At 47.1% G+C, this 16,922-nt stretch overlaps 1 protein-coding gene across 1 annotated transcript in view; it reads left to right on the plus strand.

Annotated features, from left to right (window-relative positions):
- Window positions 1–1,682: 1,682 nt before the first annotated feature.
- Window positions 1,683–16,922, plus strand: part of LOC119937274 (protein only RNase P catalytic subunit) — a 96,122-nt gene continuing 80,882 nt past the window's right edge. Inside the window, exons 1-3 of the mRNA XM_038756951.1 lie at window positions 1,683–2,664; window positions 3,792–3,839; window positions 6,448–6,580. Of these exons, the coding sequence (XP_038612879.1) occupies window positions 1,688–2,664; window positions 3,792–3,839; window positions 6,448–6,580 (1,158 nt within the window). The 5' untranslated portion in view covers window positions 1,683–1,687. The remainder of the gene's footprint in view (window positions 2,665–3,791; window positions 3,840–6,447; window positions 6,581–16,922) is intronic.

The following is a 16,922-nucleotide window of genomic DNA, read 5'->3' on the forward strand; positions in this document are numbered from 1 at the left end:
TGTTCTCAACACTGGGGAGGGTCCAAGGTGATCAGGTTGTCCCACGGGGGGCTCACAGTCTTCATCCCCATTTTACAGATGAAGTAACTGAGGCACGGAGAATAATAATAATAATGGTAGTATTTGGTAAGCGCTTACTACGTGCCAAGCACTGTTCTCAACACTGGGGAGGGTCCAAGGTGATCAGGTTGCCCCACGTGGGGCTCACAGTCTTCATCCAGAAGCAGCATGGCTCAGTGGAAAGAGCCCGGGCTTTGGAGTCGGAGGTCGTGGGTTCAAATCCTGGCTCCGCCACTTGTCAGCTGGGTGACTTTGGGCAAGTCACTTCACTTCTCTGGGCCTCAGTTCCCTCATCTGTCAAATGGGGATGAAGACTGTGAGCCCCCCGTGGGACAACCTGATCACCTTGTAACCTCCCCAGTGCTTAGAACAGTGCTTTGCACATAGTAAGCGCCTAATAAATGCTATCATTATCATTATTACTCTATTTATTTATTATTACTGTATTGATTTATTTATTTTACTTGTACATATCTATTCTATTTATTTTATTTTGTTAGTATGTTTGGTTTTGTTCTCTCCCCCTTTTAGACTGTGAGCCCGCTGTTGGGTAGGGACTGTCTCCATATGTTGCCAACTTGGACTTCCCAAGCGCTTAGTCCAGTGCTCTGCACACAGTAAGCGCTCAATAAATACGATGGATTGATTGATTCATCCCCATTTTCCAGAAGAGGTAACTGAGGCACGGAGAATAATAATAATAATAATGGTGGTATTTGTTAAGCGCTTACTATGTGCCAAGCACTGTTCTCAACGCTGGGGAGGATCCAAGGTGATCAGGTTGTCCCATGTGGGGCTCACAGTCTTCATCCCCATTTTACAGACGAGGTAACTGAGGCACGGAGAATAATAATAATAATGGTGGTATTTGTTAAGCGCTTACTACGTGCCAAGCACTGTTCTCAACGCTGGGGAGGGTACAAGGTGATCAGGTTGTCCCACGGGTGTTCACAGTCTTTATCCCCATTTTACAGATGAGGTAACTGAGGCATGGAGAATAATAATAATGGTGCTATTTGTTAAGCGCTTACTATGTGCCAAGCACTGTTGTCAGCACTGGGAAGGATACAAGGTGATCAGGTTGTCCCATGTGGGGCTCACAGTCTTCATCCCCATTTTCCAGACGAGGTAACTGAGGCACGGGGAATAACAATAATAATAATAATGGTAGTATTTGTTAAGCACTTACTATACAAGTAAGATAAATAAATAAATAGAGTAATAAATCTGTACAAACATATATACATATATACAGGTGCTGTGGGGAGGGGAAGGAGGAAGATGGAGGGGAAGTAATTCATGTTCTCTGGTGTTTTCCTGCAGCTGTCCTGACCTGAAGCAGAATTCCCCAGTTCACCGGAGCTGCCCGCTGCCGTAGCCCGGACAGGATGGAATAATCGGCCTCTTGCAGTCGGTCACGACTGATCCCCCGTTATCTCCCTTTTGACCCACAAAGCGCCAGCTTGGCTTTGGACGCGCCGCAGCTCATTTTCCTTATTTTCGAAAGTCTCCTCTGAGTGCTCAGAAACCTTTATCCGCCCCCTCAATCTTCCCAGCCCTGTAACGTATAGAAACTTGCCCCGCTACTTGCTCGGGGATTTGCTTCCCTCGCAAATTCTGCTACATCATGACGTTCTTCCCCGCTCCGTATTGGCAAGGTTTGCGGGTTTTGTGCGCTCTGGCTCCGAGGGGCCGGCCTCCGCCCCCTCTCTTCTCCCGTTTCTACTCCTCTAAGGAAGTCCGCGGAGCCTTCCCCACCGCCACGTCTTCTCCAGATAACGGCAAAACGGTCAGCCCGCTGCCTTCCGGGGCCAATTCTGGAAAGACGGGAGAAAGGAAGGGCGGAGGGAAGCACCACCCCTCCGTTTCTCATCCCTTATTTTCCGCTGGAGCGGCTAAGAGCAGGTCGAGGAAGCTGGGCCAGGATCAAGGACCGGCTTCTGTCTTCCTGGAGGACTCCGTTCTGCTCCCAGCCAAGCCTCTGAATTCGGAGGAGTGGGAGAAGATGAAGGACACGTGGAAAACCCAGAAGAATTTCGAAAACTGGATGATGAAGAAGATGATCAAGAATAACAGCCCCCTAGATGTGGCCAAGTCTCTGCTGGCCTGGGTGGCCAAAAGGAATAGCAGCGAATTGGGGTACAGTTTGCTTATTCACTATTTGACCCTGTGTGTCCATCAGAAGCAAACGGCAGAGGTTATCGACCTCTACGAGATCCTGAGAGCCAGATACAGGTGTCTGGAATCGGGGGCTTACACCCTCCTGATCCGGGGTTTATCCCACTCGGATCACTGGAGAGAGAGCTTACTGCTGTTGGAGAAGGTCAAAAAGATCATAATTCCCTCCAAAACAAATTACGGGGACTGTATCGAGGGAGCCCTCCTCCACCAAGAGATGGATCTCGCTTGGGATCTCTATCAAGAAATGCTGGGTTATTCTCTGACTCCGTCCTGGAGCACCCTTCGGCTGTTTTTTGAGACCGGTAAAGGCAGCAACGACGGCCAGCTTAAAGACAAACTTTTGGACATCCTGGTGTATTTGAGAGATCATCAGATGTATCCCGAGGAGTCCTTCGTGCAGAGCGTAAAGACGTGGTTTGAGAGGTAAACCGATATTTCTGGATCTTTTTTTCCAAAAAGACGTAAAACGAGGAACACCTTTTTGCCGCTGGAATAGCGTACGCCTAAATGTGCTGCTCATTCGTGGCCTCTATTCTACCTCGTTAACTTCTAGACTGTGAGCCCACTGTTGGGTCGGGACTGTCTCTATATGTTGCCAACTTGTACTTCCCAAGCGCTTAGTCCAGTGCTCTGCACACAGTAAGCGCTCAATAAATACAATTGATTGATTAACAATCTAATAATCATTCAGGGAGGCATCGAATGGTAATAGTAATCATAATGGTGTTTGTTAAGCGCTACGTGCCAGGCACTGTACTGATGGTATCCGATGTTAATATATATGCTTACATATTATTCAGTCGTATTGAGCGCTTACTGTGTGCAGAGCACTGTACTAAGCGCTTGGGAAGGACAAGTCGGCAACATAGAGAGGCGGTCCCTGCCCAACAACGGGCTCACGGCCTAGAAGGATTTGGAAAGCACTTACTTTGTGTCAAGCACTGTTCTAATCGCTGGGGTAGATACGAGGCAATCAGGATGTTTAGGAGGGTAGTTCCTTAGCTGCCCTAATAATAATTCATTCATTCAATCGTATTTATTGAGCGCGTACTGTGTGCAGAGCACTGTACTAAGCGCTTGGGAAGTACAAGTTGGCACCATCTAGAGACGGTCCCCACCCAACAGCGGGCTCACAGTCTAGAAGGGGGAGACAAAACCAAACATATTAACAAAATAAATAAATATGTACAAATAAAATGAAAGTAACTAAATAATGATACTAATAATAGTGGTCTTTGTTAAGCGCCTACTAGCCGCTAAGCGCTGCAGTATAATCAGGCCGGACATGGGGCCCATGGTCTAAGGGGGAGGGGGAACAGGTAATTAATCCCCGTTTTATAGTTTGGAAAAGACTGGAAATAGCGTGATTTTATGGTGGAATTCCAGTCCATCAATTAATGCTATTTATTGAGCCCCTGCTGATGCAGAGCACTGTGCTGAGCACTTGGGAGAGTACAGTACAGGTGGTAGACACAATCTCGGCCCTCAAGGAATTTACAGCCTTGACTAATCCAATCCATTAATGAGTTTCTTTTCCATTTGTTTTGTAGTATTCCTGGAGAGAGGTGGAAAGGCCAATTCACCACAGTTCAAAAGAGGTAAAATGGATTTGCGGGGCTTTTTTTTTTTTCCATAAAGTGTGGCTCATAATAATAACAATAATAATAATAATAATGTTGGCATTTGTTAAGCGCTTACTATGTGCAAATCAATCAATCATTTATTGAGCGCTTACTATGTGCAGAGCACTGTTCTAAGCGCTGGGGGGGGGGGATACAAAGTGATCAGGTTGTCCCATGTGGGGTTCACAGTCTTAATCCCCATTTTACAGATGAGGTAACTGAGGCTCAGAGAAGTTAAGTGACTTGCCCAAGGTCACACAGCAGACATGTGGCGGAGTCGGGATTCGAACCCATGACCTCTGACTCCAAAGCCCGTGCTCTTTCCATGTGGTGTTGACTCAGTCAGTGGTATTTGCTGAGCACTTACTTTGTGCAGAGTACTGTGGTGAGCACTTCAGAGAGAACACGGGCAATTAATAATAATAATAATAATAATGGCATTTATTAAGCGCTAACTATGTGCAAAGCACTGTTCTAAGCCCCGGGGCGGTTACAAGGTGATCAGGTTGTCCCACGGTGGGGGGGGGGGGGGGGGCTCACAGTTTTCATGCCCATTTTACAGATGAGGGAACTGAGGCCCGTAGAAGTGAAGTGACTTGCCCAAAGTCACACAGCCGGCAGTTGGCGGAGCTGGGATTTGAACCCGTGACCTCTGACTCCCAAGCCCGGGCTCTTTCCGCTGAGCCACGCTGCTTCAGTGAAACCTGCCCTCAAGGAGCTCAGAGTCTGAGGGGGCAGGAGGAAGCAGGGGCAGCTGCCCATCATCAATCAGTGGGATTTATTGAGCGCTTACTGTGGGCCGAGCACTGAACTAAGCATCGGGGACAGTAATAATAACAACGTTGGTATTTGTTAAGCACTTACTCCGTGCAAAGCACTGTCCTAAGCACTGGGGGGGAATACAAGGAGATGCGGTTGTCCCATGTGGGGCTCACAGTCTTAATCCCCATTTTACAGATGAGGGAACTGAGGCCCAGAGAAGTGACTGGCCCAAGGTCACACAGCAGACGTGTGGGAGAGACGGGATTCGAACCCATGACCCCTGACTCCCAAGCCCGCGCTCTTTCCACTGAGCCACGCTGCTTTGTAACAGAGTTGGTTGATGCAGTCCCTGCCCACAAGGAGCTTTCACTCTACAGTATACATCCTCCAAGAAATTAGAGTATTCGGAAGGTTGTTACAATAATGATGGCATTTAAGCGCTTACTATGTGCCAAGCACTGTTCTAAGCACTGGGTCCTTAGGAAGCAGCACGGCCTAGCGGATAGAGCCACAGGCCTGAGAGGCAGAAGGACCGGCATTCTAATCCCGGCTGTGTGACCTTGGGAAAGTCACTTAACTTCTCTGCGCCTCAGTTACGTCATCTGTAAAATGGGGATTAAGACTGGGAGCCCCACGTGGGACAGGACTCGATTTACCCGTATCCGCCCCAGTACTTCGGTCTGTGCCTGACGTAGTAAGCGCTCAACAAATGCTATCATTATTATTACTCCCGGACCCTGGTAAAGAGCCAAAAAACGGCTTCTTTAGCCATAATGTTGCTCTTTTGGTGCCGTTGTCTTCCTCGGTTGTTTGGCTGTTTTATTACTGCAGCCTTTACGTGTTGCCATCCCCCCATCTTACCTCCTTCCCTTCCCCACAGCACCTGTATAGATGTATATATGTTTGTACATATTTATTACTCTATTTATTTATTTATTTTACTTGTACATATCTATTCTATTTATTTTATTTTGTGAGTATGTTTGGTCTTTTTTCTCTGTCTCCCCCTTTTAGACTGTGAGCCCACTGTTGGGTAGGGACTGTCTCTATATGTTGCCAATTTGTACTTCCCAAGCGCTTAGTCCAGTGCTCTGCACATAGTAAGCGCTCAATAAATATGATTGATTGATTGATTGATTACCAACTCTTCCTCCCCCTCCTCCACTGATGCTTGGCCTTCTCCAGGCCGCGGGTAAGAATTCCCTTACGTGTGCCTTTCTCCATCATCATCATCATCATCAGTCGTATTTATTGAGCGCTTCCTGGGTGCAGAGCACTGGACTAAGCGCTTGGGAAGTACAAGTTGGCAACACATAGAGACAGTCCCTACCCAACAGTGGGCTCACAGTCTAAAAGGGGGAGACACGAACGGCAGGACTTCTCCTCACCGGCCAAAGTGGCTTGCGTGAAATGATATTATTTACAGTCTGCTGGTCAGCAGAAAGATCTGAGGGATGGTCTTGTTGCCTTTCCCTTTCTAATAATAATAATAATGGCATTTTTTTAAGCGCTTACTATGTGCAAAGCACTGTTCTAAGCGCTGGGGGAGATTCATTCATTCATTCAATCGTATTTATTGAGCGCTTACTGTGTGCAGGGCACTGGACGAAGCACTTGGAAAGTACAATTTGGCAGCATATAGGGACGGTCCCTACCCAACAACGTATTTACAAGGTAATCAGGTTGTCCCACGTGGGGCTCACAGTCTTCATCCCCATTTTACAGATGAGGGAACTGTTTTTTTTTTTTTTTTTCACCCCCTCGGGTGCTTGCCAGAACCCCCGTCTCGTACAGTAGCCAACGACTACCATTGCCGTTACAGTGGCCGGTGTTCAGCCTGTGGGAAAAATTTGGAGTCCCTTCACCTGAGCCCCGAAGAATATGACTTTCTCAAGGAAAAGATCATGAAGGATGTGATAGAGGGTTCGGACCAGTTCAGGAAGACCAGCCCCGAGGTGAGCTTGAAACGGCATGCTTGGCTTTCGTCGAGCTGGTGGATTTGTCGTCCAGAGAGATTAAAATAATATTCCATCGGATTTCCGGGCGGGAACGGTGCCTGAGCGCTAGCTAGCTCTTTCCGCCTTCAGGAGCGGCTCCAAAAAGATCGCCGGCTTTCTTTGAATCAATCAATCGATCGTATTTATTGAGCGCTTACTGTGTGCGGAGCACTGTACTAAGCGCTTGGGAAGTACAAGTTGGCAACATAGAGAGACGGTCCCTACCCAACAGCGGGCTCGCAATCTAGAAGGGGGAGACAGACAACAAAACATGTGGACAGGTGTCAAGTCGTCAGAATAAATAGCGATAAAGCTAGATGCACGTCATTAAGAAAATAAATAGAATAGTAAATATGTACAAGTAAACCAGAGTAATAAATCTGTACAAACACATATACAGGTGCTGTGGGGAGGGGAAGGAGGTAGGGCCGGGGGGGAATGGGGAGGAGGAGACCAAAAAGTAGGGGCTGTGAGCGTGGCTCAGTGGAAAGAGCCCGGGCTTTGGAGTCAGGGGTCATGGGTTCAAATCCCGGCTCTGCCAACTGTCAGCTGTGTGACTTTGGGTTCTGATCCTGGCTCCACCACATACCTGCAGTATGATCTTGGGCAAATCACATAATTTCTGTTCCCTCATCTGCAAAATGGGGATTCAGTATCTTCCCCCTCCATACACTGTGAGCCCCGTGTGGGACTCAGTCATGGAAACATTAGGATGGCTGCCTAGAAGGCCAACTAGCACCTAATTACTCTAGGCATCCTGTATATATGTATATATGTACATATTTATTACTCTGTTTATTTACTTATTTTACTTGTACATATCTATTCTATTTATTTTATTTTGTTAGTATGTTTGGTTTTGTTCTCTGTCTCCCCTTTTAGACTGTGAGCCCACTGTTGGGTAGGGACTGTCTCTAGATGTTGCCAACTTGGACTTCCCAAGCGTTTAGTCCAGTGCTCTGCACACAGTAAGCGCTCAATAAATACAATTGATTGATTGATTGATTGATCCTGATGTTTCTGTCAGAGACAGAATCCTGGGCTGGAGAGACCGCGGTTCTAATTCAGTGGTAGCATTGTTTGTACTCTTTAATTTGGGACTGTGGAATCAATCAATCAATCAGTCAATCGTATTTATTGAGCGCTTACTGTGTGCAGAGCACTGTACTAAGCGCTTGGGAAGGACATATATAGAGCCAGTCCCTACCCAACAGTGGGCTCACAGTCTAGAAACCTGTGGAAGGGTAAGCTCTTAGCGTACAGTACTTTGCACACGGTAAATGCCCAGTAAGTCCGGTTGAATGAATGAAAAGGTGCACATCATCAGCATATTTCTATATTGCATCCAAGTCAATGTGGTGGTTACTTCTGTTGAAGCCCCGCCACTTGTCAGCTGTGTGACTTTGGGCAAGTCACTTCACGTCTCTGGGCCTCAGTGACCGCATCTGTCCAATGGGGATGAAGACTGTGAAACCCCCCCGTGGGACAACCTGATCACCTTGTAACCTCCCCAGCGCTTAGAACGGTGCTTTGCACATAGTAAGTGCAGCCCTACTGAGAGCTCACCTCCTCCAGGAGGCCTTCCCAGACTGAGCCCCCTCCTTCCTCTCCCCCTCCTCTCCCTCTCCATCCCCCCGCCTTACCTCCTTCCCTTCCCCACAGCACCTGTATATATGTTTGTACGTATTTATTACTCTATTTATTTTACTTGTACATATCTATTAATTTTATTTTCTTAATATGTTTTGTTTTGTTGTCTGTCTCCCCCTTCTAGACTGTGAGCCCACTGTTGGGTAGGGACCATCTCTATATGTTGCCAACTTGTACTTCCCAAGCGCTCAGTCCAGTGAGCGCTCAATAAATACGATTGAATGAATGAATGAATGAATAGTGCATCCAAGTCAATGTGGTGGTCACTTCTGTTGAAGCCCCGCCACTTGTCAGCTGTGTGACTTTGGGCCAGTCACTTCACGTCTCTGGGCCTCCGTGACCGCATCTGTCAAATGGGGATGAAGACTGTGAGCCCCCCGTGGGCCAACCTGATCACCCTGTAACTTCCCCAGCGCTTAGGACAGTGCTTTGCACGTAGTAAGTGCTTAATAAATGCCATTATTATTATTATTATTCATCATCATCATCATCAATCGTATTTATTGAGCGCTTACTGTGTGCAGAGCACTGGACTAAGCGCTTGGGAAGTCCAAGTTGGCAACCTATAGAGACGGTCCCTACCCAACAGTGGGCTCACAGTCTAAAAGGGGGAGACAGAGAACAAAACCAAACATACTCACAAAATAAAATAAATTTTTCTTATTATGGAAACATATAGCCAGTAGATGGCAATAACATTACATTCAGAAATCGTGTCACCTCTGAGGCCGGCAGTAATTCATTCAATCGTATTTATTGAGCGCTTACTGTGTGCAGAGCACTGTACTAAGCGCCTGGGAAGTCCAAGTTGGCAACATATAGAGACGGTCCCTACCCAACAGTGGGCTCACAGTCTATGTTTATTGAGTATTTTTTCCGTGCAGAGCACTGGACTGTGCAGTTGGGAGAGTAAAATAAAGAAAGAAGGCACAATTACCCCTTGGGGGGTAATGGGAAGTGGGGAAGAAGCTGTCTGTTGCGGGTAAGAAAGATTAGCCTCTAGACTTACATCTCTTTCTGGGCAGGGAATGTGTCTGTTGTTATTTTGTACTCTCCCGAGCGCTTAATACAGTGCTTTGCACACAGTAAGCGCTCAATAAACACAATTGAATGATTGAATTAGTGATAATAAGGAGAGGAGCAAGAGGAATGAAAGGTATTTCTCCAGGAATTATGTGGCATTTTGATTTTGAAACTGGATCAGCACTGAACGTTTCACACCGTTGTTCTTGGGTTAGGAGAAGTTACCGTAGAATCATCATTAGGGGGGCTTTGTTATTCATTCATTCAGTCGTATTTATTGAGCGCTTACTGTGCGCAGAGCACTGTACTGAGCGCTTGGGAAGTCCGAGTTGGCAACATAGAGAGACGGTCCCTACCCAACAGTGGGCTCACAGTCTATGTTTATTGAGTATTTTTTTCCATGCAGAGCACTGGACTATGCAGCTGGGAGAGTAAAATAAAGAAGGCACTATCCCTGCCCTTGGGGGGTAATGGGGGGTAATCAATCAATCAATCGTATTTATTGAGCGCTTACTGTGTGCAGAGCACTGTACTAAGCGCTTGGGAAGTATAGGTTGGCAGCATATAGAGGCAGTCCCTACCCAACAGTGGGCTCACAGTCTAGAAGGGGGAGACAGAGAACAAAACCAAACATATTAACAAAATAAAATAAATAGAATAGATATGTACAAGTAAAATAAATAGAGTAATAAATATGTACAAACATATATACATAGATACAGGTGCTGTCGGGAAGGGAAGGAGGTAAGACGGTGGGGATCAGAAGTCGACAGGGCCACTGAATTTTTCACACCGTTGTTCTTGGGTTAGGAGAAGTTACCGTAGAATCATCATTATGGGGGCTTTGTTATTCATTCATTCAATCGTATCTATTGAGCGCTTACTGTGTGCAGAGCACTGTACTAAGCGCTTGGGAAGTCCAAGTTGGCAACATATAGAGACGGTCCCTACCCAACAGCGGGCTCACAGGCTAGAAAGTTGCTAAATTTTTCATATTATGGAGAGAATGTAGTCCGGATTTGCAGCTGTTGAAAACAGAGCCTGCAGTAGGAATCTCCCGTCTATATATGAAAACTTGTCTTCGAAATGGAACTTGTTAGGTATGACGCTTCCGTAGGGTTTAAAAAAAATTATTGCATGAGAAGGTTACCAAGATCCGTCAACTGAGAGGGGTATTTTAGCACCAAAACTAGCACCAGGACATCCAGAATCTCTTAGTTTGGGTGCTAAAATATCCCTCTCGGTTGACGGATCTTGGTAACCTTCTCATGTAATAATTGTTTTTTAAACCCCACTGAAGCGCCGTGCTTAACGAGATCCTGGATGTCCTCAAAGTATTGGTTGGATGAATGTCATGCGGTGCCATAGCAACCCTTATAAGCCCTGGATCTTCTGTCTTGGATAATCTTGATTTAAGTTTCTGAACCAGTCCCTCATTTTAGACTGCGAGCCCGCTGTTGGGTCGGGACCGTCTCTCTATGTTGCCAACTTGGACTTCCCAAGTGCTCTGCACACAGTAAGTGCTCAATAAATACGATTGAACGAATGAATGAATGAATTTTAGAAATGAAGGTGGAGTTAAGGGGCTAACAAACAATTCCCCAAACAGTTATTCCACGGGACCCTGGAAACAAAGGCACAGCTTCAGTCAGTCAGCGGTATCCACTGTACTAAACTCGGAGGAGAGTGCAAATCGAGCTTCCGTGGGGAGAAAGAAGGGGGCATTCCTGGAAGAGGGATTTCGAGGAGCGGCAGGCGCGGTGGTCACTGTTGGGTAGGGACTGTCTCTATATGTTGCCAGCTTGTACTTCCCAAGCGCTTAGTACAGTGCTCTGCACACAGTAAGCGCTCAATAAATACGATTGATTGGTCGAAAATATCACTGACTGGGCGCGTGCAAGTGAGGAAACTGGGACTGATCGGACGACGGCTGCTTTTTTTTTTTTAATAGCATTTATTAAGCGCTTACTATGTGCAAAGCGCTGTTCTAAGCGCTGGGGGTTACGAGGTGATCAGGTTGTCCCACGGGGGGCTCGCAGTCAGCCCCCATTTTACAGATGAGGGAACTGAGGCCCAGAGAAGTGAAGTGACTTGCCCAAGGTCACACAGCTGACAGTTGTCAGCTGTGTGACCTTGGGCAAGTCACTTCCAGGTCAGGAGCCCGGAGGGCCGAAAGGGGAAATAGCAGAAAGACCGGGCCATGAGTGGGTGTGAGAAAATGGAAGGTGGAGGGAGTCTAGAAGGGGGAGACAGAGAACAAAACCAAACATATTAATAAAATGAATAGAATAGGTATGTACAAGTAAAATAAATAGAGTAATAAATATGTACAAACATATATACATAGATACAGGTGCTGTGGGGAAGGGAAGGAGGTAAGACGGGGGGGTGGAGTGGGGGGGCCAGGGGGAGAAGAAGGAGGGGGCTCAGTGTGGGAAGGCTTCCTGGAGGAGGTGAGCTCTCAGTAGGGCCTTGAAGGGAGGAAGAGAGCTAGCTTGGCGGATGTGCAGAGGGAGGGCATTCCAGGCCCGGGGGATGACATGGGCCGGGGATTGATGGTGGGACAGACGAGAACGAGGCCTAACGGTGAGGAGATTAGCGGTGGCAGAGGAGCGGAGGGTGCGGGCTGGGCTGGAGAAGGAGAGAAGGGAGGTGAGGTAGGAGGGGGCGAGGGGATGGACAGCCTGGAAGACCTGGGTGAGGAGTTTCTGCCTGATGCACAGATTGATTAATAGCCACTGGAGATTTTTGAGGAGGGGAGTAACATGCGCAGAGCGTTTCTGGACAAAGACAATCCGGGCAGCAGCATGAAGTGCCCGCTCGCTGGGGCCTCGCCACAGAGAGGCCAAGGGGAAGTGCAGCCAGGAGCCCTGACCACATCCAGTTGGGGAAGCATCGCCCGGCCCTGGCCGTCCTCCTTAATCCGAAGGATTCTGGGGTCCAGAAAAGGCCCTGCCTTTGGCCTGCCCATCTGGTCTAGGGTCACCTTTTCCCATCCACCTGGTCCAGAGAATAGACGCCCCCTCCATTGCCGGTGCTTTTTCAGACACTCAGCCAGAGGACTGGAGCCCAGTTTTTCGGAGCCATGAGAGAGCAGAACTGGTTCTTTAGTAAAGGCAACTCTCCCCATCTTCCAAACCCTCCTGAAAAATCACATAGCCTCCAAGAGGCCTTCCCTCACCATCCCCTCATTTCCCCTATCCGTCTTCCCCTTTGAACCCCCTGTTGGGTAGGGACCGTCTCTATATGTTGCCAGCTTGTACTTCCCAAGCGCTTAGTGCAGTGCTGTACACACAGTAAGAGCTCAATAAATACGATTGATTGATTGATTTGGGTTGACTCCACACTTGGCTCTCTACCCCAGCCCCACGACATTTACTCTCCCAAGCACATAGTCCAGTGCTCCGCACACAGTATACGCTCGATAAATACGATTGAATAAATGTAGATGCCTAGCCTTACATTTCTACTAATTCCCCTATCTGTAATGTATTTTAATGGACGTTTCCCCCCCCGAGAACTGTAAACTCCTTGTGGGCAGGCATCCCACCTCCCGAGTCTGTTGCATTGTACGTTCCCAAGCGCTTTATACAATGCTCCGCGCACAATAAGTGATCGGTCAATAGTGCTCCGCGCACAGTATACGCTCGATAAATACGATTGAATAAGTGTAGATACCTAGCCTTACATTTCTACTAATTCCCCTATCTGTAATGTATTTTAATGGACGTTTCCCCCCAAAAACTGTAAACTCCCTGTGGGCAGGCATCCCACCTCCCGAGTCTGTTGCATTGTACCTTCCCAAGCGCTTTCTACAATGCTCCGCACACAATAAGTGATAGGTAAATAGTGCTCCACGCACAGTATACTCTCAATAAATACGATTGAATAAATGTAGATACCTAGCCTTACATTTCTACTAATTCCCCTATCTGTAATGTATTTTAATGGACATTCCCCCCTCCCCCCCCCGAAAACTGTAAACTCCTTGTGGGCAGGCATCCCACCTCCCGAGTCTGTTGCATTGTACCTTCCCAAGCACTTTCTACAATGCTCCGCACACAATAAGTGATCAGTAAATAGTGCTCCACGCGCAGTATACGCTCGATAAATACGATTAAATAAATGTAGATACCTAGCCTTACATTTCTACTAATTCCCCTATCTGTAATGTATTTTAATGGACGTTTCCCCCCTGAAAACTGTAAACTCCTTGTGGGCAGGCATCCCACCTCCCGAGTCTGTTGCATTGTACCTTCCCAAGCGCTTTCTACAATGCTCCGCACACACTAAGTGATCGGTAAATAGTGCTCCGCGCACAGTACACGCTCGATAAATACGATTGAATAAATGTAGATACCTAGCCTTACATTTCTACTAATTCCCCTATCTGTAATGTATTTTAATGGACGTTCCCCCCCGAAAACTGTAAACTCCTTGTGGGCAGGCATCCCACCTCCCGAGTCTGTTGCATTTTTACCTTCCCAAGCGCTTTATACAGTGCTTCTCACACAATAAGTGATCGGCAAATAGTGCTCCACACACAGTGTACGCTCGATAAATACGATTGAATGTAGGTACCTAGCCTTACATTTCTACTAATTCCCTTATCTGTAATGTATTTTAATGGACATTTCCCCCCCGAAAACTGTAAACTCCTTGTGGGCAGGCATCCCACCTCCCGAGTCTGTTGCATTGTACCTTCCCAAGCGCTTTCTACAATGCTCCAAACACAATAAGTGATCGGTAAATAGTGCTCCACATAGAGTAAATGCTCAGTAAATACCACTGATGAGTTTGTGTGCCCACCAAATGCAATGCAGTTCGTATTTATTGAGCACTTACTGTGTGCAAAGCACTGTACTAAACAGCGCACTGGAGTAAGTACTCGAGGAAGTGGAAGAAGAAGCACAAGAAATGTTCTCTGCCCACAGGGAGCCTACATTTAACGGGAACTCTCCGGAAAATTTCAATGCACACCTTTAATTCCTCCATCCTCTCGGGCTTGGCAAGGAGCAGTGTGACTGCTAGTAGCTTTTTGTTTTGTTTTAATAGTATTTAGTATAGTATTTAGTAATAGTATTTAGTCTTTTAGACTGTGATCCCACTGTTGGGTAGGGACTGTCTCTATATGTTGCCAACTTGTACTTCCCAAGCGCTTAGTACAGTGCTCTGCACACAGTAAGCGCTCAATAAATACGATTGATGATGATGGTAAGCACTTACTTTGTGCCGGACTTTGTAGGAAGTGCTGGGGGAGATACAAACTAAACAGGTTGGACACAGTCCCTGTCCCACAAGGGGCTCCCAGTCTTAATCCCCATTTGTAGGTAAGGTCACCGAGGCCCAGAGAAGTAAAGTGACTCGCCCAAGGTCACACGGTGGACAACTGGCAACGCCAGAATTAGAACCCAGCTCCCTCTGAGCCTCCCAGTCCTGTGCTCGACCCACTAGGATGCGCTGCTTCCAATGGGAACAGTCCACCAGCGTTTAGTACAGTGTCCCAGCTGGGGCACTGTACTTAACAAATTTGTTAACTTAAAACAAATTCCATAATTATTATTCTGTGCCGCCGCTTGGACGGAGACTTGCTCGAATCGCTTTTACCGAGCAGACCTCCCTCGCAGCAGCGTTTTTTAAGCGCTTACTGCGTGCGCTGTATTAAGCGTTTGGAAAGGATACAGAGATGGGAATTCGGTATGGTCTCTGCCCCGTCGCGGCTGAAAATCTGAAAGCGCGTGTGGTGTGCGGCTCAGCGGGCCCCCGGAGCCGGGTGCGGGATTGAGCAAGGCAGGTGAGCGCCCTGATTGAACTCCGACGTCGCCGGACCCTCCGTGCTGAGAAACCGGAGCCGACGGAGCTTGTGACCTTGGCGGCATTCACTGGGAGAAGTGGGCAGGGGTGAGGGGGATTTCCATTCTTTCATTAACAAGATGTCCAAGCGCATTTCCTCTTCGCTTTCATGTTGCGCCGCAGCTGCGGAACAGCTGCAGGGAAACGTTTCCTTTCCCTCTCCATCCCCCCATCTTACCTCCTTCCCTTCCCCACAGCACCTGTATATATGTTTGTACATATTTATTACTCTATTTATTTATTTTACTTGTACATATCTATCCTATTTATTTTATTTTGTTAGTATGTTTGGTTTTGTCCTCTGTCTCCCCCTTTTCGACTGTGAGCCCACTTACCTCCTTCCCTTCCCCACAGCACCTGTATATATGTATATATGGTTGTACATATTTATTACTCTATTTATTTATTTATTTATTTATTTATTTATTTTGCTTGTACATTTCTATCCTACTTATTTTATTTTGTTGGTATGTTTGGTTCTGTTCTCTGTCTCCCCCTTTTAGACTGTGAGCCCACTGTTGGGTAGGGACTGTCTCTATGTGATGCCAATTTGTACTTCCCAAGCGCTTAGTACAGTGCTCTGCAAATAGTAAGCGCTCAATAAATACGATTGATTGATTGATTGATTGACTGTCTCTATATGGTGCCAATTTGTACTTCCCAAGCGCTTAGTCCAGTGCTCTGCACATAGTAAGCGCTCAATAAATACGATTGATGATGAGGACGAAGAACCCGGGCCGCAAAAGAAAGCGCGTGCTAAGCCCTGCTTTTTCTCGCGTCTGGAAAGCTTCGACGGCACGGAGTTTTCCGTAGTTTTCATCTCCCGGAATCCACGGGGTGGCTGATTCAAAGTCCAGGGTTTTTTCGTTCGTGTTTTAATGGGATTTCAGAAGCGCTTAGTACGTGGCAAGCAGCGTACTAAACGCTGGGGTTCATGCAGAATAATCAGGTTGGACACAGTCCCTGTCCCACGTGGGGCTCACGGTCAAAGTAGGAGGGAGAAGGATCTAATCCCCGTTTTTATATGCGGGAACTGAGGCCCAGAGAGGTGAAGCGACTTGCCCAAGGCCTCGAGGCAGGCAAGTGGTGGAGCCTGGATTAGAACCCGGGTCCTCTCACTCCCCGTTCCGGGCTCTTACCACTAGACAACACTGCTTCCCTAAATCTTATCAATCTTAAATTCGGCTGAGTGCGTTCATTTGAACAAATCCAAATTGACAGAGAAGCGTTGTGGATATTTGGCCTTTCTAGTGTGTTCCTCTGCAGGCAGCATGGGAGAGGCTAGAAAAGAGAAAAGGTGAGGGCTTTCTAGCAGATTAATAGGATTTATATTATAATAAAAATTGTGGTATTTAAGCGCTTACTCTGTGCCAAGCACTGTACCGAGCGCTTAGTCAGTTAAATCAATCAATCAATCAGTCAGTCGTATTTATTGAGCACTTACTGTGTGCAGAGCACTGTACTAAGCGCTTGGGAAGTCCAAGTTGGCAACATATAGAGACAGTCCCTCCCCAACAGTGGGCTCACAGTCTAAAAGGTATTCAGATCTCATATTATCAGGTATTGCCCTCTCCTAAGCGTTTAGTACTGTTGTACTAAATACCGTTAAATAGCCTTGTTTGCTTGAGTGGTTATAGGGTAGACTCTCTTACCTATTGGAGGGAAGTGCTCCCAGGCCTGCAGAAGCCTCCGAAATGCCGGAAGGCGTTCTTCCTCATTAACCGCCAAAGGATTCCCCGGCCAAGTCAGAAAGAGAGGAGGGAAAGTGGGAAGG

This window comes from Tachyglossus aculeatus, chromosome 14, assembly GCF_015852505.1.
Source record: "Tachyglossus aculeatus isolate mTacAcu1 chromosome 14, mTacAcu1.pri, whole genome shotgun sequence".
Classification (NCBI taxonomy): Eukaryota; Metazoa; Chordata; class Mammalia; order Monotremata; family Tachyglossidae; genus Tachyglossus; species Tachyglossus aculeatus.